The sequence below is a fragment of the Bactrocera neohumeralis genome, unplaced genomic scaffold (genome assembly GCF_024586455.1).
Source record: "Bactrocera neohumeralis isolate Rockhampton unplaced genomic scaffold, APGP_CSIRO_Bneo_wtdbg2-racon-allhic-juicebox.fasta_v2 cluster11, whole genome shotgun sequence".
NCBI lineage: Eukaryota > Metazoa > Arthropoda > Insecta > Diptera > Tephritidae > Bactrocera > Bactrocera neohumeralis.
Window position 1 is genome coordinate 7,836,483 of NW_026089624.1, and position 26,415 is coordinate 7,862,897.

A 26,415-nucleotide genomic window follows, 5' to 3' on the forward strand; every position below is an offset into this window, starting at 1 on the left:
TTAAAAGGAAGCGGCTACGGTGGCTAGGTCATGTTGTTCGAATGGACGAAAACACTCCAGCTCTGAAAGTATTCGACGCAGTACCCGACGAGGTAGGCCTCCACTCCGTTGGAAGGACTAAGTGGAGAAAGGCCTGGCTTCGCTTGGAATATCCAATTGGCGCCACATAGCGAAAAGAAGAAACGACTGGCGTCCTGTTGTTAACTCGGCTATAATCTCGTAAGCGGTATCTACGCCAGTATAGAAGAAGAAGAACCGAATGTTTAGATTTCGGTCCAATATCTTTAATATTCGTGAGGCAAAAATAGCAGTATGTAACATGGTCTTTAGGTTCTCTCACATGTTACACAAGTTTTACAACAGATACGAGGAGCTCATGCTTTGTTTTGGTCCCCAACTTTAACATCAAAATACAGTTCGTAAGCTTTTAGCACAAGCGGTGTAAAATTACGTTTTTGCGATTTAAAAACTGTTGACACTATTTACGCACTCCCTAGGCATTGTACTTGAAAATCTTAAACACAGTAATTTCAAAAACGTAAAGGGATGAGGACTCAAAAACGTTTTTTTATTCAAACATAGAACACGTAAACGATTCGGACACCGTTAGTCTACTGATAAATTTCGTAAAATAAAATGATCGTAAAATTCGCTGCTTACTTTAAGCAAGCAGGCAGAACCGGTATAAACCATATAAATCCTTGATCATATGAAAATATGAGATGATACAATGTTATGAAATTTTATGTATTGTGAAATCTAAATATGACTTAGAAAGTGTTTCTTGTGAACTCAGAAGACATTGAGTTCAATTTTTTAATTTTTATGAAAAAGATCCAGAAGGAGGCGACAAATTCCACTAAATAAAAAAAATGCGGTCGGTAAGATCGCGCAATCTTATATTGACTGCTTCAATATAAATTTTCCTACATTACTTATTTAGTAACAAATTACTGCATTGAGTACCACGGACTCTGCAATTTTTCCCAATTTTTCCTTAATATTTTATTCGAGTGTTGTTGAAGATTCTACAGGTGCGATAACAATATGGCAAAAAATTAACTTTTCTTAAAAACGTTCAGAAAGTGTCAGCTTCCTATGCTGCCTACGGGGCCTTTTTCACTGGTTCTTCTGAGTGATGAATATTTTAAAAAAGCTATGCAAATTTATTTTTGAATATTTCAACTCACCTTAAGCAGTTTCGTTCCGGTCCCATCGAAAGCTTCGGGCCTGGGGTAATTAACATGAATGAACTACATTCTGCTCGTCAAACTCGTTGTTGACGCTTAACATCGTTGTTTGCATGCCAAGCTTGCGCCAAAACTTAACTGTACTTCTGGTTGACTCAAAACTGCATATGAGCTTGGGACTTTATGGTTGCGAATGTACCTTAACATGTATGGCCAGAACAGCCTCCAAAACCCATATAAGTAACGCTACTCCGCTAAATTGTCGACGGGATTCAGGATCTGCTGCTAAATGGTGCCGCCATCGAATTTTCAGCGCACTATTCTCCGTGGAAATATTGGTTGAGCAGCTAAATTTGAGAAGATTTTATATATGTACTAAAGGACCTTGTGCACGCTTTGCTGCGGCTAAGGTATACATGTATTGATTATGAACTATTCCGTTATTGAATTATGAATGAAGTAACTAACAAGACTCGTTTTTATGTATATATGTAGCTTTATTCATTATTTATTTCTTGTTTGATTTACAATTTAATATTAATAATTTTATTACAATTGTATTTTGCTGTTGATCATTGATCGGGCGTTTCTAATATCTATTTTCGTAAGTTTCTGTTGGCTTCCGTTTCGTCCAACCAGTGTTAGCGTTAGTCAAAATCGTCCAATGCACACAGTCCCATTTTTTTGTCCTACATTTATTAATCAAACTGATGGGTACTCTTATATTAAGCTGACTTAGATCGATTTGCGCATTAGAATACAAATACTAACGCAATTTTAGTCAATGTTTTTATTGCTAGGAAATAAAGCAATTAAGCTCAGCGATGCCTGAGGTATGGTGCATTTATAAATATTTAGGTGTACTCCCAATAAGGCTGCCGTGTACGGCCATTGATGTTCTACTTTCTATGTCAACAGCCTCTTTAACATCATTTAATACATGACATGTTGGACAACTCCGCTTAAGAGCTGGACGTCGGTGTGAGTCCATACATCGCAATGCATAACGAAATTCGTCTAGCATTTCGCCGCAAAGTGGACGTTGAGCTGGTGGTTGTTTACAACAATATGCTGTGATATGTTTGCAAGTCAGCTTCTGGTCTTTAACCTGTATTTCTTCTAAGTTTCCTTTGTTCCAGTTATATACGGAATCAAAGTCGTTAAGTTCCATTTCAGTCATAACCCTCTCTACAGTGCTGTGCTCATTTTCGCAATATACACTGCCGCGACTTCTAGTGCGATAGTGGTACCAGAACTCGAATACAGCAACCCAAGCGGCCAAACCTATGCCCACAAAAAGGACCACGAATACACCACCTTCAATAAAAAATAACTCTATATATTTAAAAATGTTTGTATTCAATATTGTTTTTGAACATAAAATCTAGAATATTCTACGCAAAGCAACCTTTGTAATTAGGGGAAAATGAAAGTTCTCAGCGAAGGTGCAAAATCAAAACAAGTCTTATCAACATTACTAACCAATGTTATCCAGACCGAGAGCATTTGCCTTCGTTTGCTTGCTGTTACTTTTACGTAAGCAAGTATCTCCTGCTTTTTTCCACCATCTATCGTATAGCATTTGTATATTTCCCTTTTCTTGAAATTCAAGAATGGATAATGAAATTTTATCGCGCCAGGGTGAACCTTTTGGTGTAGCAATTCCATAACCTATAATTTATTTACATCCATATTTGTTAACTAAAAATGTATTTCTTTGAATTCAATTATCTAAGTACGCAGCAAACAAATTTTCACTAAACTAATTTAATTTAATATCCATGTTGTAATATTCCACACATTGTCAAATTTAAAAAGACTACCACCTTCTCGCACATAGTTTCAATTTTAAATAATACTTTTTTAGAGGTTAAGTTAACTGCTCGATCGTAATAGGACAGCTTATAACGTCGGTCGACAAAGCACTTTGTTGTAGCAGTCAATGTGAACTTAGGCCATGTCTTCTGATTCGTGGAATGGGGTAGGTTGATAGATCTCTGCAGTCATATCTTCCACGAATTGGAAGTTTCAGCCAGCCTTCTCCATGTAACTATGACAATGAACTTTGCTAAGAGCAAGATGCTGTTACATCTCATATTTTCTACCCTAAGACAGAAAGATCTTGCAATCGCATAGAAGTTGATCGTCGGCCAACGCCTATTAAGCGCACGCGAGATCCAAAGGTTCAGTGCCAGAACCCAAGATGACAACCAAGATCCAACTTATTCCCATTCCTCTGTGAGCGAAGTACGGTGGTCTTCTCTTGTGAGCTTATCGGTTTTCAAAGTTCCGGGGATTTCATTATGTTTATTGATAAAGTAGCTTGATTCTATATCTAGTGCGGACGGACACTACTTACCTTTACAGGACCAAATACAGAAGAGTTAATTTTCACTTCAAAGGTTTCTACAGTTTTTTTTGTCAGATATAGGAGCTAATATTAACAAGAAAAACAATCTGTAAAAGTTTTTTAAAACTTTTTATTTTGAAATGGTTAAACCTGAAGAATCCACCTTCTGCTGTTGCCAGTTGGCGTTAGCTTGCAGCTTGGCGGACTTAAACTAAGCATACATTGGCATACATATTAGAGCGGGTCGATTTTTTTTTATAAAATCGGGTTTGACGGAAATATTCTACGGATTATTCTGTAAAACTTTGTTTAAGAGACTATGGGTCTAAAACTAGATTCGGACCAGCGATATTTAAGGCGAAGTTTAAAAAATGTGAATAATTCTTGATAAGTAGAACATCTTAATGCACCTACGTATTACATTTAATTTGGATATCTCAAAAACTGAAGGACAAACTTTTATGGTCCCTAGTAAAACTTCGCTTTAGAAATCGTTGGTCCGAAACTAGTTTCATACCCATTGTTTCTTAAGCAAAGTTGTTCACAATGATCCGTACAACATTCATCGCATACGCGATTTTTCCGTTGGCTGCCTGTAAATCAACCCGTCCTAATATGCATATCCCCAAAATTTATGGATTCCATTTCTTTAAATAATGTTATATAACATAAATATATCATTATATGCAATAGGGTTAACTTACCTTTTGTATCCAGTAGGCCTCCGATTTGAGTTAAATTACAATCGCGCTGTACTATATAATCAAGCATTGTAGATTCCATTAGAAATGCAAAGTTACCTTGATTAACACGTTTTATACCCTCCTCATAAGTGGAAGTGAAAGCAACGGACTTTTTATTTTCCATATTACGCCACATTTTTTTGTATGTCTCGATAATTGAGTCGCGAAAAAATGTCATCGTAGAACCACTCTCTAGAGTACCATATGATATTTCTGTTTGACTGGCTAAGTCTTCAGCATTTTCAATGGGCGTAATCATTCGCTCAACCGTCAAAAATGCCGCTAGATTAGCGGTATATGAGGCAATTATAATCAAGGTGAAGAACCACCATATAGCGCTAACTATTCTCGTGGATAGCGATTTTGGATTTATATCTGATCCTTGCTGCATCAATGTACCGATTGTAAACCAAAAACTGTTAGCTAATGTAAACTGGTTGGTAATTATAGGATTCTTCATGTCACATGGATACCTATCTCGCCATTCTATTGGCGACAACTTTGCCACTACATAGATTGTGAAGGATACTAAAAAATATGCCGCTAAAACATAGAGCCATACATCATACGCCAGCGGATTCATAAAAGAAAATAAACGAGAAGCCGGACTTGATGGCACCTAATTGAGGTATGATTTAATAAAAATGTAACAGCGATTAATTTGAAAATATTTCTCTGTTTTGTGAACTACGTCTTACATTTAAAATGTAAACATCTGATTACCTTAAACAAAATACTTATGCCTAAATTCATAAAAGGCTTAGTAAAATCGATAACACTTTCCCGTGCATATGTAATTGTCATGGATCCAACGGCCAAATCGGCTTTCTATAATGAAAAAAAAAGAAAAACGTATTTATAATAAAGATACTCAGGGTAAAAGTAAAGTCAAGTAGTTCATTAAAAATCATTATATTAGGTATTTTGGGGCTAAGAGGTGTATTCGCTTTACTCTATCCATTTTACATTGATGATCTCCAAATTTCATCAAGATATCTCACTTATTTGGCCAATATATGCGGTATTAAGTCAACCGCAAGTCTAATATTTATAATATTGATGGCTTGCAAGGATACGATTTTTGGAACAAGTTAAGTTGTTGCTTTTCTACCCCATATCTAACCCCATACTATCGGATTGTGATGTATCGGGTGATTTTTTAAGAGCTTGATAACTTTTTTAAAAAAAAAAACGCATAAAATTTGCAAAATCTCATCGGTTCTTTATTTGAAACGTTAGATTGGTTCATGACATTTACTTTTTGAAGATAATTTCATTTAAATGTTGACCGCGGCTGCGTCTTAGGTGGTCCATTCGGAAAGTCCAATTTTGGGCAACTTTTTCGAGCATTTCGGCCGGAATAGCCCGAATTTCTTCGGAAATGTTGTCTTCCAAAGCTGGAATAGTTGCTGGCTTATTTCTGTAGACTTTAGACTTGACGTAGCCCCACAAAAAATAGTCTAAAGGCGTTAAATCGCATGATCTTGGTGGCCAACTGCCCATGCATCCCGAAAAATGCACTGTTTGGTGTGGTTTGTACGCTGGTGGAATCATTGGACCGTATTTTTTCAAAGATGCTGTTGGACGCAACGTTACGGTGAATGGCGATCGCTATCGTTCGATGCTAACAAACTTTTTGTTGCCAAAAATGGAAGAACTGAACTTGGTTGACATGTGGTTTCAACAAGATGGCGCTACATGCCACACAGCTCGCGATTCTATGGCCATTTTGAGGGAAAACTTCGGAGAACAATTCATCTCAAGAAATGGACCCGTAAGTTGGCCACCAAGATCATGCGATTTAACGCCTTTAGACTATTTTTTGTGGGGCTACGTCAAGTCTAAAGTCTACAGAAATAAGCCAGCAACTATTCCAGCTTTGGAAGACAACATTTCCGAAGAAATTCGGGCTATTCCGGCCGAAATGCTCGAAAAAGTTGCCCAAAATTGGACTTTCCGAATGGACCACCTAAGACGCAGCCGCGGTCAACATTTAAATGAAATTATCTTCAAAAAGTAAATGTCATGAACCAATCTAACGTTTCAAATAAAGAACCGATGAGATTTTGCAAATTTTATGCGTTTTTTTTTTAAAAAAAGTTATCAAGCTCTTAAAAAATCACCCGATAGTTAGGCCGGCAAGTTATTAACAATACATATCATTCTTTTGTTGAATAAAAAAATATTAAATTAAATTGTGAATTTCAGGAAATTGTCGAACTGCTCTAGGGTGTTTGAACGTTCTTACATATTTCATAAGTTGAGAAACCATTCCGTTCCATTCGCCTGTAAATGGATCTTGTGCGCCATACTTTCGATCAGGCACTAGGTCAATAATGTAATCAAAGCCGACGTCACGAGCTATCAATTCCAGTATATCTACGCAAAATCCATAAAACCTCTCATTTCCAGTGTAATTTTTGCCATAGTGCATCATCACGTAAGGGGTTTCCTGCAAAGAAGACGCATACCATGAATGGATTTCAAATAGCAATTTAGTCTTTGTAACATATTTCATCGCCTCCATTATATTAATAAACTTTTTCTCACCAATATTGTAATCACAACCAGTGTAACATTAATTGTTCCGCCATCAAAAAACAGCGCAGGCTCAGTTATATTCAGACGTGTTTGTGGAGTCCACTCTCCCACCTTAACTAAGGAGTGCTGCCTCAGTTTTACAAGATCTAATTTAAATTTAACACGCCGTCCTTCTTTGAATTGTATGGGTCCTGTCAGCCCCCTCCACTCAACCTTTTTTACAAATAGAAATGTAAAATGTAAAAATATAACTGTAAAATGGGTTAATTAGATGAATTACTGAATTTATATAGTTTATCAAACTCAAACCGCCATCCCACGGGATTTCACTGGCACATGACGCATTCGAAACGTTAAGAGTCAGCGACTGTTTTAGACTAGTTAATCCTATTGCGAATATATAAACCGAATCATACGCTACAGCGGGTTCCGTCTGAAAATATTGAATATTAATATTGTGCTATTACAAAATAACAAATAAGCATTAATTGGAGTAACTAAACTTTAATAGTACGCAGCTTTCTGTAGTAAGTTGTCTTATTATTATAATTGTAGGTATAAGCCTCCATATTTTTGAGAATGTTTCTAACACTTACATCGCCAACATCTACCAGCCGGAACGAGGTAATATTCGCGAAATTATTTTTAAAATCCTCCAAATCGAATGTTTCAATGTCGAAACTAGTAAATAAATAATGATACTTGTATTCATTCATTTGCAGTTGCAGAATCTGAAACATTTTAATTATAGAATTAAATTGAAGGCACCGTAACTCAACGTTATGCATACAAATAACGTACATTTTTATCCATTATATGTATACAGTATGTAGTAAATAATACTAATATTAATTATCAAGATAAGTTTGGAAATTATTCCAAAAAAATGTACATCTTTTAATTTTTCACAATGATACTATATTTTACATTTTAAATAAAACGCAGAAGAATTAATGAAATGGCAAATTTCAAAACATTTAGAGTTTGAGCCGAATTATGGACCCATCTGATCAAATTTGACCCGGATTAGCAATAAAAGAATTTCTCGTATTTAAATCAAATATCAAAATCTCTTACGTGCCTCTACTCGTGTTCGGTTTTGGAAAAGATGCAGGTTTTTTGGTACGGTTCTAGCATTGACACGCTACATACTCAAAACATTAACCAAACAGTGTTTAGTCGATCCATAAGAGATGTTGGGATCTTTTACTATCTCTCTGACGACAATTTCAAGCACTGTCTCTTTAACTTTTTCAATTTCATTGTCACATGAGGCAAGTTCGATGACTTCACGACACTTTTGCAACATTTCAACGTTTCCGTGCCCGTGATTCTAATAGAATCACAAAATTTCAAGTACACTCTTTGTTTATTTTTTGTCAGCCGTCAGCCAAACCTTTCGAGTCGTAAACAAACACCTGCCAAACATACACTAACTAGCATATGATGATCACAGTTTACACAAACGTAAAAAAATTTGTACCACCCTATACAATTTTTTTATCAATTCGATTTGCTTCCAATTTTACACCACAGCAATGTGTACGAACTCATCAGGAATAATGGGATGCCCAACTCCTCTCTCACTGGAAGTGAGAGAACAATTGCTAAACGTCAAAACCACCTAAACTTTGACAGTTGACTGGATTGGGGAGGTTTTGACGTTTAGCAATTGGAAACGAACGATGGCCATATTGAAATCTTACCAAAAAAATATATAAACGGAGGAATTTGTTGCATCGTTCAAGACGTCTTATAAAAAATTTAAAACAATGAATATTAAATAAATTTGTGAAATTTAAAGATATTTGATGAGACGTTTGGTAATTTGAAGCATCATAGTTTTATTTTCAATGGAAAATGATTAAAAACATTTAATGATTGAGAGCTAACAAGCTTAAATCCTTTTATTGGGTATTGAAGAACAAAAGTCAGTTGTTCTGATATTCTTTAAAAATATTTAAATAGTTTCTCCATATAATAAATAACCACTATTTAGTAGTTTTTATACGTACTAAATGTTGGGTGTTGGGTTAATAAATGCCCAAAAATTGTTATTTTGTTCGATCTGGCCATAATGGAAAATGTTATGAAAAACGCTTATTTTGAGGCGCTCTCACACTGGAATAAGTTGGGCATCCCATTATTCCTGAACTCATTCAAAAGCATACATAGAACTTATCTGTAAAAACAATTGCCCTCGTTGGAAACAAACTATTGCAGTGTTAAGGTGTAAGTCGACTTGTCCGACTTTTTAAAATATACACATTAATTTTTAATTATAATTAACTATAATTTACCCCTTTCAGTAGGATGGAAATATTAGCAGCGTTCGTATCGATTATCAGATTGTGAATTTCTTTGTCTTTCAGTTCACTTAATATTTTAGTGTAAGTTGTAGGATTCACCAAACGCAGATGTGTTTCTATGTCATACATGTGGCCAAATTTGCGTAACTGCAGGACTCCTGAAAACCATAAAAAGTGTTAATATTATTAGCTATGATTGCTCACTTCTTTATAAAGTACAATTTACGAAAGAACATATAGCAGTGATCTTATAAATTTATAGACAAAATCTTTCTGTTTCAAGTGAAACGTTCCGACTCAATCGTTAGACTTAACACACTTATCGGTTTAATAATGATAACGTTACCGGAATAATATCAGAAACTCGTTTTATTTTGCCAAATTCCAAATTATGTGTTATTTATAATTAATACTTCAATTATGGTTTTTAACTTCACTCGGTTGAACTGAGGTTGAATCAATTCACTTTCAGATTCAACCAACTCTTTTTTGGTATTACAATTTTCAACTATTTTCGGTCATAGTTTGCTCGGTGTTGCTAACCTAAAAAATTAAGATTTGACAGAAAATTAAGCAACTGAAAATTTTTAAACGAAAAATAAAAACAATTTACTTTAGTTACTGCACACAAAAAGGCGAATACTTATTAAAATTGTAATTAGTTTTGATTTATATTTCAGTGATAAAAACATGAGTGCCAAAACTGATGTGCTGTGTATAAGAAAAAGATTAACACCTAGTAAGCCAAAGCTTTATTGACAGTTAAATGGTTTTTAAAAAATGCTTATTGAGTATCCATTAGTTACTTCCGTTTAAAAGAGGAATAATTTTGTTTTATACTAAATGAGATGAAGGAACGTTACCACAAGCTCTCCATTTTCTTGGTGCCGGTAGGTATTAAGAATGCTTTTGAAATCATTTTAGCTTTGCTGACGAAATTTACTATATCTATGGTGCTACAAAACCTGCTATTATATTATAAACACCATATACATATGTATTTTTCGTTTGCCATGTTCGTCATCAAAAGGGGTGTCGCCAGCCTCGGAACTGTTTACGTTTTCTCATTGGTATATTTTTTTTTACGTGGTGGGTCCCAAACCCAGCGCACAACCCTGTGTAGGGAATGTTTCGCCTTCAAACAGATGTTCTTAGGCTACCCAGCGGATACTTGGCCAAAGACCGGAAGTCGTGAGCTGCTTGAGCCATATGTAAAAGAATCGTTTCTGGCCACTCCCAAGTGAATGGCGATCAGAGAACTTTCCTCATTTCCATGAACTTCTACACATGACTCCATCCGCCTCCTGAATAAAATATCAATAAGTTGGAAAAAGCAAAAGTCTTCAAAATTTAATTTTACTTTAAAAATATATTCTTAGAAGAGAGGCTCCGTCACCGAGTACTATCATTCAATCCCATTAATGAACGTCTAGCCACAATCCGCATCAAGGCGAGGTTCTTCAACATATCGCTGATTTGCGCCCACGCCCCGACGGAAGAGAAGGACGATGTGACCAAAGATGCCTTTTATGAGTGCTTGGAGCGCACTTATGAGAGCTGCCCCCGCCACGATGTGAAAATCGTGCTTGGCGACTTTAACGTCAGGGTGGGCAAGAAAGGTATCTTTGGCGCTATGGTCGGTAAATTCAGCCTCCACGATGAAACATCCCCAAATGGGTTGAGGCTGATCGACTTCGCCGGGGTCCGAAATATGGTTATCTGTAGTACTAGATTTCAGCATAAGAAGATTCATCAAGCCACCTGGCTGTCTCCGGATCGAAAAACCACCAACCAGATCGATCATGTTGTGATAGCCGGAAGACACGTCTTCAGTGTTTTAGATGTGCGTGCGCTCCGAGGTCTTAACATCGACTTGGACCACTACCTTGTTGCAGCCAAGATTCGCACCCTCATCTGTGTAGCAAAAAACGCATGGAGAAGGTGAACCCAATGCCCCAATCAATGACGATGGAGCAGACGTTCCATTGCCCGACCATGAAGATGTTCGAATAGCAATTACCCGCCTGAAGAACAACAAAGCGGCGGGGGCCGATGGATTGCCGGCTGAGCTATTCAAACAAGGCGGCGAAGAACAGATAAGGAGCATGCATCAGCTTCTTTGTAAAATATGGTCGGACGAAAGCATGCCCAACGATTGGAATTTAAATGGGTTCTGCTCAATCCACAAAAAGGGAGACCCACAAGCTGCGCCAACTACCGTGGGATAAGCCTCCTCAACATCGCGTATAAGGTTCAATCGAGCGTATTGTATGAAAGATTAAAGCCCACCGTCAACAAACTGTTTGGACCTTATCAATTTGACTTCAGACCTGGCAAATCAAAAACCGACCAGATATTCACCATACGTCAAATTTTGGAAAATACCCGTGAAAGGAGAATCGACACACACCATCTGTTCGCCGATTTCAAAGCTCCTTTCGGCAGCAAAAAACGAGGTTTCAGACAAGGCGACTCCCTATCGGGCGTTAGTTCCGCTTTCTCCGGATTGGACAAGGAAGCAAAGCAAATGGGTCTGGCAGTGAACTAGGGCAAGACGAAATATCTCCTGTCCTCAAACAAACAGTCATCGCACTCTCGATTTGGCTCCAACGTCACTGTTTAGAGTCATATCTTTGAAGTCATAGATAATTTCGTCTATCTTGGAACCAGTGTAAACACCACCAACAATGTCAGCCTGGAAATCCAACGCAGGATAACTCTTGCCAACAGGTGCTACTTCGGACTGAGTAGGCAATTGAGAAATATAGTCCTCTCTCGACGAACAAAAACCAAACTCTATAAGTCGCTCATAATTCCCGTCCTGCTATATGGTGCAGAGGCTTGGACGTTGTCAACAACTGATGAGTCGACCTTGCGAGTTTTCGAGAGAAAAGTTCTGCGAAAGATTTATGGTCCCTTGCGCGTTGGCCACGGCAAATATCGCATTCGATGGAACGATAAGCTGCATGAGATATATGACGACATTGACATAGTTCAGCGAATTAAAACTCAGCGGCTACGCTGGCTAGGCCATGTTGTTTGAATGGACGAAGGAACTCCAACTCTGAAAGTATTCGACGAAGTACCTGCCGGGGAAGTAGAGGAAGAGGAAGACCTCCACTCCGCGCCACATAGCGAAAAGAAGAAACGACTGGCGCGCTGTTGTTAACTCGGCTATAATCGCGTAAGCGGTGTCTACGCCAATAAAGAAAAAGAAGTTTCTAAATTGTATTTTTTTACATCTAGTTTCAGAATTTCATCCCACGAGCTCAACAAGTTTTTCACTTTTTTATGGATTTATAGTTAATAACTGATAACTGATAAAATAGTTTGAAATTAAAAATAAAAAATTTCTTTTCATCTTCGTCCCATTTGTTAGCAATAGTGCAGGTATTCTTATACTTTTGAACGGGTAATCCAAGTGAGGTACTGAGGCGTACCAACGGGATTCGGTAGATGGTGTTCCTAGCTAACGAACGAGCGGCTGGTGAGTTGTCTCCGAGCACCTAGAGAGTCAGGACAAATATTTTCGCGCCTTTGGTATTTCAATTGCATTTACATATATTATCTTGTATTTTTTTAACTCTATTTTCTATAAATTTTAGTTTGTTCATTTGGTCATTATACAAAAATTTCATTATTTTTACTATCTGATTCCGTAGTATTTTTCAGCGTGCTTAATGATCTATTGAGATGTTCATTAATTACTATTTGTAAAATTTCAATTGCATTATGGTTATTTTCTTCAATAACTTTCAAATGATTTACAATGTCTTGCCTGTCATCATCCATAGCTACAAACATCCATTTATAGGCTGTTCCCCCAATAATTATCAAAACTTCTTTCTTTCTTTGATATATGGTGTTATGGATGTGGTTTTTCCTTTTATACTTTTTATTTTACTATATAAAATTTTTTTGTTGTCAAAATTTTACTGCCTGATGTATTCTTCTGGGCGACTATTTCTGTTATTTTGTGTGGATTTATAATATGTAGGAGTTTTATGTATTCTATTATCTATTGCACCGTTGGATTTTAGTCGACTCTTACTACAGACATCATATAAACATCACGTAACCACTGGGGTTTTAAAATATTGTGCAATTAAACTTTAGTTTTTTAAGTGTTATTATCCTCATTAAATGCCCTTAAACTAAATGTATCTTAATCCCTCTCGGTTGGGTTATCAATTTCATTGATCTTTTTATATTCGTCGGATGAACGTTCGGAAGTGGACTAATTCGGTAATACGGTTGATCTTTATGCCGTACTCTTTGGTAGTTCTTTATTGGACCTTCTTCTTTTGTTTTTACATGGTTTTGCCTTTCTTTGTTCTATTTGCCTTTAATACTAGTATTTCTTTCAAACGTTTTCATTCGCATCTTCAAAACGTTGGAAGGCACCTCATCTCTTGCCATTCGGGGTGTGCATTTCATAATAGAATGGTACCGATCTTTATAATTTCCTACAATGACCTGCATTCTCATCTTTATTGTAAGATTAGGGTCCTCAATTCCTGTTAGTTTCTCCAACAGGGTTGAGTGAAATCTCTCAAAGCCCGCATTTCCTGTATGGTTTTTAGGCTTTGTGAGATGAACCTGTATTCCTTCATCCCGAAGGTATGCCAATAATCGTTCTGCCTTAAATTTGTTATTCATAATGACTTGTTTTGGTTTACCGAATTTCGAAAAATGGTCAATCATTATTGCTCTCTTTGCGGGCCAGTTTCTATCTGTTATTTTATAGACTGACACAGCTGTTATTTTTTGCTGTTTTATTTTCAGCGGTTCCTGTTAATTGAAATTTTGGTTTTATTGTATGCTTATCGTATTTGATTTATTGGCATTTTTGGAAGTTGTGTAATAGAAGTTGAATATGTTCCTTAAATTTAGAGTAATACATTTTATCTCAGAGATAAAGGGATGCCCAACTTTCCTGTCACTGGAAATGTGCGAACCGCTCACTTACCAAATTTTTACAGTTGACTGCATCTGGTAGGTTTTGACGTTGTGCAATTGGAATGACTGGAACGGCCAGATTGAAATTCCCCCAAAAATATATGCGAACGTAGGGATTTGTTCCCGCCGTTCAAGATTGTTAATAAAAAATGTAAAACAATGAAAACTAAGGAAAATGCGAAATTTAAATATATTTCTTGCGATGTTTTGCATAGTTATATTAATTTTCAATTTCCACTGATTTAAAACATTTATTAATTGAGAACTGGTAGGCTTAATTCAAGTATTGGAAGATCGAAGATATACCTAAAATGTATGCGAGCGTAGGGATTTGTTCCCTCCGTTCAAGGTCTTTAATAAAAAATGTAAAACACTGAAAACTAAAGAAAATGCGAAATTTAAATATACTTGTATATCTTGAAACGTTTTGCAATGTGATGCATAGTATATTAATTTTCAATTACCAATGATTAAAAACATTTATTAATAGAACTAGCAGGCTTAATTCAACTTATCTTTATACATTATATAAAAAGAACGTGTCACTTTGTTTGTCCGCGATGGACTCCTAAACTACTGAACCGATTTTAGTAAAATTTAGCACACTGTGTCCAGTTCGAACCAATTTAGAAGATAGGATAGTAAAAGTAATTTATAAATAAAAAGCACAGTGAAAGCTCTATTAAATGGACGCTCTATTAAGCGGACAACTCTATTAGCTGGACAGAAAGGCTCTTAACCAGACGTTGAGAAATCAGCCTCAAAGCTATTATTTTTTCCAAGTAAATTTATTTGTATGAACATATTCAGAATTAAACTTCAAGTACAATCCCTTGGATTCTTATACCGACAAAAACGTTTTCGCCTTTATTCGTAAGTAAAATTTTCACTATATTGAATAATTTATTATATTAATAATAGAATGAAATGTATACCACAGCAACGCGTGGCCGGATCCACTAGTCATTATATATAAAAATCACGTGTCACTTTGTTTGTCCGCGGTGGACGCCTAAACCACTGAACCGTTTTTAAATTTTGATTGCACACCGTGTGCAATTTGATCCAACTTGAGAGATAGGATAGCTTATATCTCAATTTATAATCGAAATATTATTTTATTGCAAATTATTTGTATATTACTTGTCTATTATTTGACAGTCACAATTATTTGTTAGCGCCAAAATATTCTAACAGATGGCGCTAATTATTGATTGGATTGAGTAAGTATTCAACAGATAACGCTATGTTAAAAATACAAATGTTTTACATACGCTACAATTTAATAGCATAGTCACTAATTATTTTAATATTCAAATACAAAATAAATTTAGGTTATACCTTAGTTTCAGCAATACGTAGTTATTATGCTATTAAATCCCTGCCAATATTTTCTATCGCAAAAGTCACTTATAAGTGACTTCAAGAAGTTACAATTCAACGTCCGCGATACATTTTTTCATCCTAGAAGTCACTTCCTTATTGAGAAGTTGTTCCCCGCGGACATCACTTTCAGAATTATATGACGTATTAGTGACTTGTAGAAGTTACGTATTAGCGACTTGTGGAAGTTAAAATTTTCGTTTTTAAATTTTTTATATTTATTTCAATTCGAAAATGTATTACAAAAAAAATAAATAATTAATTCACGTGAATATTAGAAATATGATTTTTTTTTTAATTTTTCAGTTAATTAATTGTTTGTTTGTTTTTTTTGTACTCTGTCTCGGGCGTGAAGTATGTGCTGTTGATACACTTTATCTATATCCATATCGGTCGAGTTCGAATATTTGGAATGACAGGCATCTATAGGAAAATAGAATTAATTGATTTCTTTATAGTTATAGTTTTATGTGAAATATTACTTTTTATTAGTGCAAATGCTGTAAAGCGTTGGATACTGGGTTTGTCATTTATTCCACGCCAAGTTAAATTAACGGCCATAGCATCCGATATAATGGATTTCAATGCCATTCTTAGGAATGAAGGGAAATCCTTTCCTCCAACTCTATATATGATATTTTTCTAAAATTAAATATGTTCCAAATATACTAATTTCTTCATAATTATGGGCATTTAGTATAAGAAAATCGACCTACCAGCTGAGATGTTATTTCAACAGCAGCTTCGTGTCAAAATTAATAAAGTCCTTGACATCCATGAAAGGCAAGGAAGGTATTAGAGACGTATCATCCTTCTCACGCATATTTCTTTGCTGCTTGACTTCGGTTTTTAACGCAACGACTTCTTCCGTCAAAGTTTTTATTGTTTTTGTATTAGTTTCTTCGAATTTTTCAAATTTTGTTTGCAAAGAACGTAACTCTTGCAAGATCGTTTGTATGATTCCTTGATCTGAAGACGCAGCTGTTGTGCTTACTAGAAAATTAAATATTTATAATAAATTGCAAAGAATTAAGATCTATTAAAATATATACCATTCGATATATTCGTCAGTGGGATGTATTGTACTTGGGTATAGCCATCACTTTATTACTGCCGCTATATGTGCTCTCATTTATATTGCATATTAATTTAGATGCTTCTCTTTTATTTTTCAATTTAATAGCCTTTACTGACAATTCAATCATTTTAATTATATTTTCAATAATATTTCAAATTAAAACACCACGAAACAAATAGCTGTACTAGTTCCAAAAACAATATCGCACTTTAGCACTGACCACAAACTGCAGAAGACACAAAACCAATGAACCAGATGTCAACAACTTCTTTTTCTATTCTGTTGTTTTCATCTAATTTCATTTTGCAGTCGCTAAGACTTCAACGTCGGTGATCGCGTTCATTGTTTATCTTTTGCATAACGGGACAACAATCTTTAATTTAACGTCTGGAAGTGAATTAAAAGTGACGCATTTGGCGTTTAACACGTGAACGCGACAACTATCTTTATTTTAACGTACGGAAGTGACTAATGTTGGCAGGGATTTGTGTTTTTAACATAGCGCCATCTATTGAATTCTTACTCAATCTAGCCAACAGTTAACGTCATCTCGTAGAATATTTTGGAGCTAACGGATAAATGTGACTAGCAAATAATAGACAAAGAATTCGACATTAAGTAATATTGCGATTATAAATTGAAATGTAAGCTGTCCTATCGAAAGAAAAATAATTTGGAATAAAATATTCAATTATTCTTAGTTTTTCAATTTTTAGTGTTAGCTTAACCGGGCATGTGGTACTTAGACTGAAGAATAAATTAAATTCTTTTATAGTGAAGACAATACAGTGAATCTAGTATAAATTAAATTATTAGTGCTTGATTGTTCAAAAATGTTTAATTAAAGTATGTACATGTAAGTATTATCACATAGTTATTAAATTTGCTATGCATCAAATCACAATGTCTGATATACATATGTAAGAAAGATTAAAAAGGAAGTTGAGGAAGTTGTTTAGATTTATTACACTTCAAATGACAAACCAATAGTGATTGACTTAGACTAATTTTTCATGTCGTCACCCACGCTTCAAGCTCCTATCTCTTAGTATAAGAGACGAAATGTGAGAACGCCTGGATGATTACTGTTATGTATGTATGTACGTGAGATTGATATGTTACTCCTCCAATCTTTAAAAATTACAATGCCTTCATTGTAGTGAATATCTTAAAACTAATTTTAGTGTACTCTAGTTATATGAAAGAAATAACCTAATACATTCATTATTTGCTTCTTTCGAATTAATTTCAAATATATGTAGACAAAAAGGTTAGATTTATTATCTCAATCCTTTTTTACGTGATTTTTGGTTCTGCCACTAATCGCGTAAAAATGCGGAAAAATGGTTAGTTTTCCAATATTAACTAACGAATTGGTTCCGAAGATAAAAAATATCGCGTATAACAAAATATACGCGCAAAAAAATATTCAAAAACATTACAATAAGTTTCAAATTTCAGACTTATGATTTATTCATTTATAACAACATAAAAAATACAAAACAAAAACCATATATAAAAGAGAAGAAAATAGAAAATAGGTAGATTTATTGAAAAACCCGTTGAATGATGTTTAATCACTGTTATTATCCGTAGTGGAAATTATTCTTAGCCGCTTATTTTGATAGCCGGCACTGATATCACTAGAATTTGTATCAGAATCAATAGTAAGAACTATGGATTGATGTTCTGATTGACTTAGCATCTCCGACTGAGTTTGCACCATAAATTCAGTTAATTTTGTTTGAATGCTTCTCTTTGTACCCAATAAATTCCGATGTAGTTCTTTATATCTTAACATGCAGAGACTCAATTCTTTTTGAAAAATTCGTGCACGTTCGGCATCAGTATCATTTGCTACAAAATAATTTTCCAATTCTGCTGCAAGTTTAAGACCAAGCAAAAAACGAAAAAAAGCAATCGCGTTAAAGTGAGAAATTCGCCTAAAAAAAAGGAATTTGCGCTGCAAAAATAATCGTGTTAAAGTGAAATAGCGTAAAAAAGGACTGAGTGTATATCTATAAAATAGTTAAATCTCATAAAATATTTATAATCTAAATCTATGAAATAGGTCAATTCATTTTGAAATTCCTTTTATTAATAATTCTTCTTTTTCCGTTTGAACTGGTTTTTATATTTTCTGACTTTTTGATTTTTAAATTTAACTACATGGTGCTCTCCATCTTTTTCCGTTTGTAATAGTTTTACTTGTCGATAAGGATTACATAGTTTATCCAATCTTTTTCTTGATTTTTCTGCACTTACAAAATTAGTATCAATTTCTTTTTCTTGCCTATATTTGTTCACATTATTTATTCATCTGTCTTTGATTAATTGAGGATCATTTTCTGGTAGTTTTTTATTAAAAAAATATTATATGGAACTTCGCCTGTAGTGGAATGTCTATTTATATGATTATAAGTATAAATTGTTTGCTCTATTTCTAAGTATTTAAGCTCTTTATCTTCTGATGTATTTATTATTCTTAATTTTTCATTGAGTGTTTTATGAAGCCGTTCTATATCACCAATACCTGTTTTACCTGTTGTTACTATGACTTCTATGTTTAACTGATTACACCACTCTTTGATATTTATAATGTTTAAACCTTGATCTTGGTCTATTTTCAAAGTTTATGGGGCCCCATAGCATTAAATACCTTCAGCAATGATTTTTTTGCTTCCAGCCAGTTAAGCGCCTTCACCTTTTCCACTATAGCAAATTTAGAAAACAAATGAATGCATGTCAAATAATATTCATTATCCCATTTCCAAAAGTCAACCACAAATTTATTTCGTATTTCGTACACGGGAGGTGTAACTTTGAATGGAAGCTTATTGGCAATATGATCACTTTTGCAGTGATTGTAAAGTTCACAACAATTAATTATATTGGAAATTTCATTTAAAAAATTTGGATAATAATATTTTTCCTTGAAACATTTTGCAACTTTCTCTATGCCCTGGTGAAGTCCACTTATATGTATTTCTGTTACTATAGCTTTAAATTCAGAATATTCCAAAATATTTTGCAATTCCTTAGTTGTCCTGTAAACTCTATTTCGACTACTATTAATCAAAGTTTTATACATATTTTGAAGCCGCAAAAAATCATTATCATCTGGCATATACTATATCACTGTTTTGTTCTTTAAAAGGTAAGTTTTAATTATTTCTTTTATATACTCTGTAGTTATATCTTTATAAGTAATCAAAGTCAAATTATTTGTGAAAACTTTTTTCATGTTGCTACTATTCTGCTTACCTCTAACTATTTTGAGTTGATTTTTATACACATTCAAGGGCCTTTCAGTTATTTGAATAAAACTTTCGCTGTCTTCATCAGCGGAATGAATTGTTGCGCAATTTGAGGCGATTTAATCTTCTTCTGCATTATATTCCTCAATTTTAATGCGAGAAAGTGCATCTGCAACGTGGTTTTCCCTTCCCGGGATGTACTTCACATCGAAGTCATACTCGTTAAGGCGAATCTTCCACCTTTGCAACTTGGTATTCGGCTCTTTTAAATTATGCAGCCATTGAAGTGGTCTGTGATCGCTATTAATAATGAATTTTCTCCCATATAAATATGGCCTAAAATACTTAGTAGCCCAAACCATTGCTAAAAGCTCTTTCTCCGTGGTCGAATAATTAAGCTCGTGCTCGTTTAAAGTGCGGCTCGCGAAGCAAACAGGGTGGCCTTGCTAGCTTAAAACTGCTCCTAAGGCCACATTAGAAGCATCTGTAGTTAGAGTAAATGGCTTATCATAGTTTGGGTATACCAATATGGGATCTTGGATAATCAATATTTTTATAGTATTTATGGCGTTTTGATATTCTTTATTCTCGCTATTTACTTTATTACCCTTCCTCAAACATTTTGTCAAAGGTTTAGTAATATTTGCGAATGAATTTTCGATAGAATCCCGCCAGACCTAAGAACTGCTTTATTTCTTTCTCTGTTCTAGGCATAGGATAATTCATAATTGCCTCTATTTTATTTGGGTTGGCTTTTATGCCTGTTGGAGTCACCACATGCCCTAAAAACTCTGTTTCGTGTTTAAAGAACTCACTTTTAGTTAACTGTATTTTCAGATTAGCGTCAGCTAGTCTTTGAAAAACCTTATCGAGCGATTCGATATGTTCCTGAAGAGATGTACTAAACACGACGATGTCGTCTAAATATACCATACAAATGTTTCCAACTAGCCCATCCAAAACTGTGTTCATCAGCCTTTGGAAGGTTGCGGGGGCGTTTTTTAGCCCGAAAGGCATCCGTAGAAACTCATAGTGTCCACTCTGGGTGGAAAATGCGGTCTTTTTTCTGTCCGCAGGGTCCATTTCGATTTGGTGGAATCCCTGTGCCAAATCTATTGTAGAGAAATACATACATTTACTTAATTTATCCAAAATTTCGTCCATGTTGGGAATAGGATACCTATCATCTACAGTTATCGTATTTAGTTTTCGAAAGTCAAACACTATTCTCCATTTTTCTCTTCCAGATGAATCCTTTTTTTTGGTACAACCCAGAGAGGTGCGGAATATGGAGAGCCGCTATGGCAAATAATTTTTTGCCTGAGCATTTCCGTTATCTGGCTATTCACTTCGGCTTTGTGAACTTCTGGGTATCTGTAGGATTTAACATAAATTGGGTCTTCATGTATGGTTTTTACTTTATGTTTTATTTTGTGTGTAAAAGTGAGTTGCTCTCCTTCCTTATAAAAAATATTTTTAAATTTTCTTAGTAATTCATTAAGCTTTTTGTATTCTTCACAGTTTAAATGGTCTAGTCTGAAATTATTTCCGTCTTCTTCGTCACTGCTAATATTCAGTAAATTATCGAAATTTTGATCTGAATTTTTCATTTCTAAGAAGTTATACATCTGATCGTTTAAGATAATAGTATTATTTTCTAAATTTATCTTTGAGTTAAGTTTTTTTAATATATCAGATCCTAAAAGCCCTTCATATTTATTAGAAAAATCAAACTCAAAAAGTTTTAAATTCTGGTTTCCAAAAGTAACGACTTCTTGTACTTTGTCTAACAAAACTTTTCCTGTTGCTGTTTTTAAAACGATTGGTTTACCTTGAATAGCTTCATTACTAAGTACAAACGGTCTAATTAGGCTAACTGATGAGCCCGTATCTACTAGAAATATTATTTGTTTGTTGTTTATTGTTAATCTAATGGTGGGTAATGTTCCGAAGCTTCTAATTGAAAATTTGAAAAATCTTGTTCCATTGGCTCAGGTCGTCCATATCTACGAATTCTGGACTGATTTGAATTTGTCGTATCTTTTTTTGATGCCTGAAATGAATTTGTCTGCGGGTTATTGCATAAATTGGTAGTATTACGGTTGTTGCTTATGTTAAACGGAGAACTGAAATTCGTTGGCTGAAGAGGTTGAACGCGATCAATCTATCTGGATTGCATTTTACTAAAATCATTGTTGCCTAATGGGACCCCTCCCGTGTAATAGTTATTTGTATTTAAAGTCTGCCCTAAATGGTATCTATCTGGTTGGGAAAAGTATTCAAATTCGTTTCGATAAAAGCTATTTTGATTTGAATAATTAGGAGCTCGGTTATTTATAAGTGTATTATTTCTTATATTTTGTTTATTCTTATTTATGTTTCTGTCATCATCAAAATCACCATTTTCTTTTAAAATTTTAATTGCGGATTTAATGTTTGTGGCTAAGTTTGCATTAATTAATGCTGTTAAGGAGTTTGGTAATGCTCGTTTAAGAGTTTTCATACTAATTTGTTCTAGTTCATTATTCAGAAATTCTTTGGTAGAGCTACTTGCAGTTTTTAATTTAATACAATCTTTAATTTTACAAATTTCGTTATTTATTTCTTCACATAAAATTCTCACGCTGTGCTTAAACCTAATGTTACTAACTTGCAGTATAAGTGTTGATATTGGAGTGTGTTCACCAAATTCGTCAATTAGAAGTTGCCGCAGTGTTGCCCAGTCAACCGGTTGCTCTCAAAGTGCGTAAAACGCTATTAAAATAAAATGAGCGTCAAATAATTGCTATCGCCGTTAAAGGCCTGAATTAATTTAATGTTCTGCAGCACAAGTTCTCTTCTTTATTGTTCCTCAGCCATATTGATTGTAGGGTTTATGCTCAATGTTTGAAAGTTTTCACTCAAATACTGTAGTTCTGTATTAATGTCCATCTACTTATTTTGTTGCTGCGTATTTTATGTTATGTGCATTTCACTTTTTGTGATCAACGTATCAATTACTCTTTTATATTGCTCTTCTTGTAGAGTTAGAATTTGTCTCTTCACTGTTTGTTGTTGCGCTTTGTGGTAGAGTTACACTAAAATTATTCACCACAGCAGAAAAAGGTTAATTGAAGGACAATGTGGATATGGTAAATGTTGTTGCTTTAGTTATTATTTCGTTGTTTGTTTTTAATTCATGTACTTTCTTTGTGAAGGTCAATTCAAAATCACACCGAAGTCAAATTAGCAAGGAAAGATCACCTTGAAGGTTAAATGAAGGTCGTTTTCGACGCGAGTGTACAAATGTTTTTTTGTTTTTTTTTTTTGTTGTAGTAGGCAGTTCATTCAACCATGTTTATAATATACTTTTTCTGTCCCAGTTTATTGCTTTTTTCAGCACGCATATTTAAAAATAGGAATAAGAATTTTCACTTTTTCACAGAGAATGTAGGTTCGTTTTTTATTAGGATCTTTTTCACAGATCCTACCGACTGCGCCAGAAAGATTAAAACGAAGTTGAGTTGTACTTTGAACAATTAGCTTTATTACACTTTAAATGACAAACCAATAGTGATTGACTTAGACTAATTTTTCATGTCGTCGCCCACGCTTCGAGCTCCTATCTCTTAGTATAAGAGACGAAATGTGAGAACGTCTGGATGATTACTGTTAAGTATGTATGTACGTGAGATTGATATGTTACTTGTATTTTGATGATAAGAGGTATTAAGGCTCCAGGATATACATATGTAACTAAATATGGTTATCGAGCTATTTATTTTCCACTTGCTTCTTATGTTATTGATTTATTCACCAATGATAGTAAATCGATTTACAAAAATTTATTTACCAATTTGCAGATAACTTAACGGTGATTAATAATGATATCTCATTAATTGATATACTACATTTCATTTCCTTCAAAGTATTCCTCTCCCGCTGGAATACACTTATGCCAACGAATTTTCGAGTCATCTATGCACTTGGAGAAATCTTTCGTCGTGATGGCTATGAGAGGCTTCTTCGATTCAGCTTTCATATCCTCAATCGAATCAAAACGGTGTCCTCGGAGTGGTCATGTGAATTTGCTGAATAGCGAGAAGTTACACGAAGGAAAATCAGGCGAATACAGTGGTTGCGGCGCGATATTAGTTGAAAATGTGGCGAAATGATCATGAATAACCAATGCAGTATGAGATGGTGCATTATCGCACTTCTTTGTTGAATAAATTCAGACATAGTAAAAATCGAAGAATTAATTTTTAGAGCCTCACAAAACGACGCGTATCTCAAATACTAATGAATATCTTGACGTGAAATTCAGCATATATGTCACTACAGTACTACCAACTTACCGATTCGAAAAACACGCGAAGTATAAATTACAAATTCACCTTTCAATTTGATCACAGTAGTATATTTGAAAAAATTATAAAAAGCTCCCCATAATTTTTTAATAATTGTGCAAATATTTTTGTTTTCATTGTTTTTACTCCACTTCTATTAAAATTTATTTTGCACTCCTCATTTTAAAGTGTTATAATAGCATGTTTTTGAGTTTTTTAATATTTAAACGTTGAAATTATTATTCTAAGTCGAATGCCACCGAAGAAATGTAACCTCAACAACGCGCGAAGCAGAGATTCACGACGCAAGCGTTTCGACAGCATTAAACTGCCAGATAATTTATGCACTGTTGGAAAAAAATTAATTGATTCAGAGTATTTTTCCGAATATACAAAGTAATTATTTGAATCATAATTGGCTCAGTGAGCGTGCTATTTTATCAGCCCAAAATGTTGATGTTGACGAAATTAACTTCCAAATACAACAGATGTTACCAGGCGATGTTTTTTAAATCTATCTATACTGTTCTTAACGAAAATGAAAGTGTAAGTTTTCCAATTGAATTTTTAAATTCACAGATATACCCGGAATGCCACCACATAATCTTCTATTAAAGAGTGGTTCACCTATTTTTCTCCTGCGAGTTTGGCTATCAAAAAGATCACCGGAAATATTCTTGAAGGAACCATATTATCTGGAAAGTTTAAAGGTGAAGTTGTCCTGTTGCCACGTATTCCAATGATACCATCGGATTCTATGATACCATTCACAAGGCAACAAAATTGTTGAGGAAAGAAAGTTTTAAATAGATTTTAAAATTTCTATTTAAATTATAAATATTTGTTACAGTCTTTTTTTTTTTAAATGTATGCAGAAGGTGCCCCAATTCACAATAGCCATGCATAATAGTCATTCACAATAAATTGACCGAATCAGCCGTTCATATATCACCCGATTCTGCAATGGGTGCTCTCGTGCCCTTGTATATTTCGGTATAGTATTTTTGCAATCTGCAATCTTGCAAGAGCAAGCGAATACCCCTCATGTTTTTCTCATGGTCAGCTATGTATATGTTGCATGTTCACGTGTAGGAAAACCGTCGAATCTATTTGTGTTAGCAAAATACGGATTAACCAAAAATATTGTGCACCAATTAGAGCTAAATTAAATTGAGATTAAATATATTGATAATTCAAAAAATTGAATATTATTCTTAAAGATTTTAAACTATTTGTTAGAAATTTAAATAAAAACAAGTAAGGAAGGGCTAAGTTCGGGTGTCACCGAACATTTCGTACTCTCGCATGATAAAGTGATAATAATTTACATATTTTTTTATTTTGATGTAAAATTAATTAGATTAGATCAATTTGTGTACTTTGAAGTAGTTGAGTATTGAATTGTATTTTTATTTCCTAATGTATTTATTATACTGAGAAAGCATCAGATGGAATTCAAAATAGCGTTATATTGGAAGAAGGCGTGATGTGAACCGATTTCACCCATATTTCGTACACGTCATCAGGGTGTTAAGAAAATATTATATACCGAATTTCATTGAAATCGGTCTAGTAGTTCCTGAGATATGGTTTTTGGTCCATAAGTGGGCGACGCCACGCCCATTTTCAATTTTTAAAGAAAGCCTGGGTGCAGCTTCCTTCTGCCATTTCTTCGGTAAAATTTAGTGTTTCTGACGTTTTTTGTTAGTCGGTTAACGCACTTTTAGTGATTTTCAACATAACCTTTGTATGGGAGGTGGACGTGCTTATTATCCGATTTCTTCCATTTTTGAACTGTATATGGAAATGCCTGAAGGAAACGACTCTATAGAGTTTGGTTGACATAGCTATAGTAGTTTCCGAGATAGTATGTACAAAAAACATAGTAGGGGTCGGGGCCACGCCCACTTTTCCAAAAGAATTACGTCCAAATATGCCCCTCCCTAATGCGATCCTTTGTGCCAAATTTCATTTTAATATCTATATTTATGGCTTAGTTATGACACTTTATAGGTTTTCGGTTTCCGCCATTTTGTGGGCGTGGCAGTTGGCCGATTTTGCCCATCTTCGAACTTAACCTTCTTATGGAGCCAAGAAATACGTGTTCATCATGATATCTCAATTTTTACTCAAGTTACAGCTTGCACGGACGGACGGACAGACAGACAGACAGACATCCGGATTTCAACTCTACTCGTCACTCTGATCACTTTGGTATATATAACCCTATATCTGACTCTTTTAGTTTTAGGACTTACAAACAACCGTTATGTGAAC

At 34.6% G+C, this 26,415-nt stretch overlaps 1 protein-coding gene and 1 long non-coding RNA gene across 10 annotated transcripts in view; both read right to left on the reverse strand.

The window, feature by feature from the left end:
- Positions 1-1,663: 1,663 nt before the first annotated feature.
- The window catches only part of LOC126765667 (glutamate receptor ionotropic, kainate 2-like), a 133,043-nt gene continuing 108,291 nt past the window's right edge, over positions 1,664-26,415 (reverse strand). For 5 of the 9 annotated variants that reach the window (XM_050483259.1, XM_050483258.1, XM_050483255.1 and 2 more), the window contains 9 exons: positions 9,125-9,291; positions 7,328-7,555; positions 7,105-7,257; positions 6,834-7,037; positions 6,532-6,735; positions 5,007-5,111; positions 4,245-4,902; positions 2,673-2,861; positions 1,664-2,507 (listed from right to left, as the gene is read on the reverse strand). In XM_050483259.1, the coding sequence (XP_050339216.1) occupies positions 2,035-2,507; positions 2,673-2,861; positions 4,245-4,902; positions 5,007-5,111; positions 6,532-6,735; positions 6,834-7,037; positions 7,105-7,257; positions 7,328-7,555; positions 9,125-9,262 (2,352 nt within the window). In that variant the 5' untranslated portion in view covers positions 9,263-9,291 and the 3' untranslated portion in view covers positions 1,664-2,034. Of the gene's footprint in view, positions 2,508-2,667; positions 2,862-4,244; positions 4,903-5,006; positions 5,112-6,531; positions 6,736-6,833; positions 7,038-7,104; positions 7,258-7,327; positions 7,556-9,124; positions 9,292-22,495; positions 22,522-26,415 lie in introns of those variants that run through there. The other 4 variants (XM_050483260.1, XM_050483252.1, XM_050483254.1 and 1 more) reach the window with 4 other exon arrangements.
- On the reverse strand, positions 15,838-16,236 carry LOC126765826 (uncharacterized). Its single transcript, XR_007668620.1, has 3 exons — positions 16,192-16,236; positions 15,958-16,117; positions 15,838-15,898 (listed from the first exon to the last, which is right to left on the reverse strand). It is a non-coding gene; the product is annotated as an uncharacterized LOC126765826 (long non-coding RNA).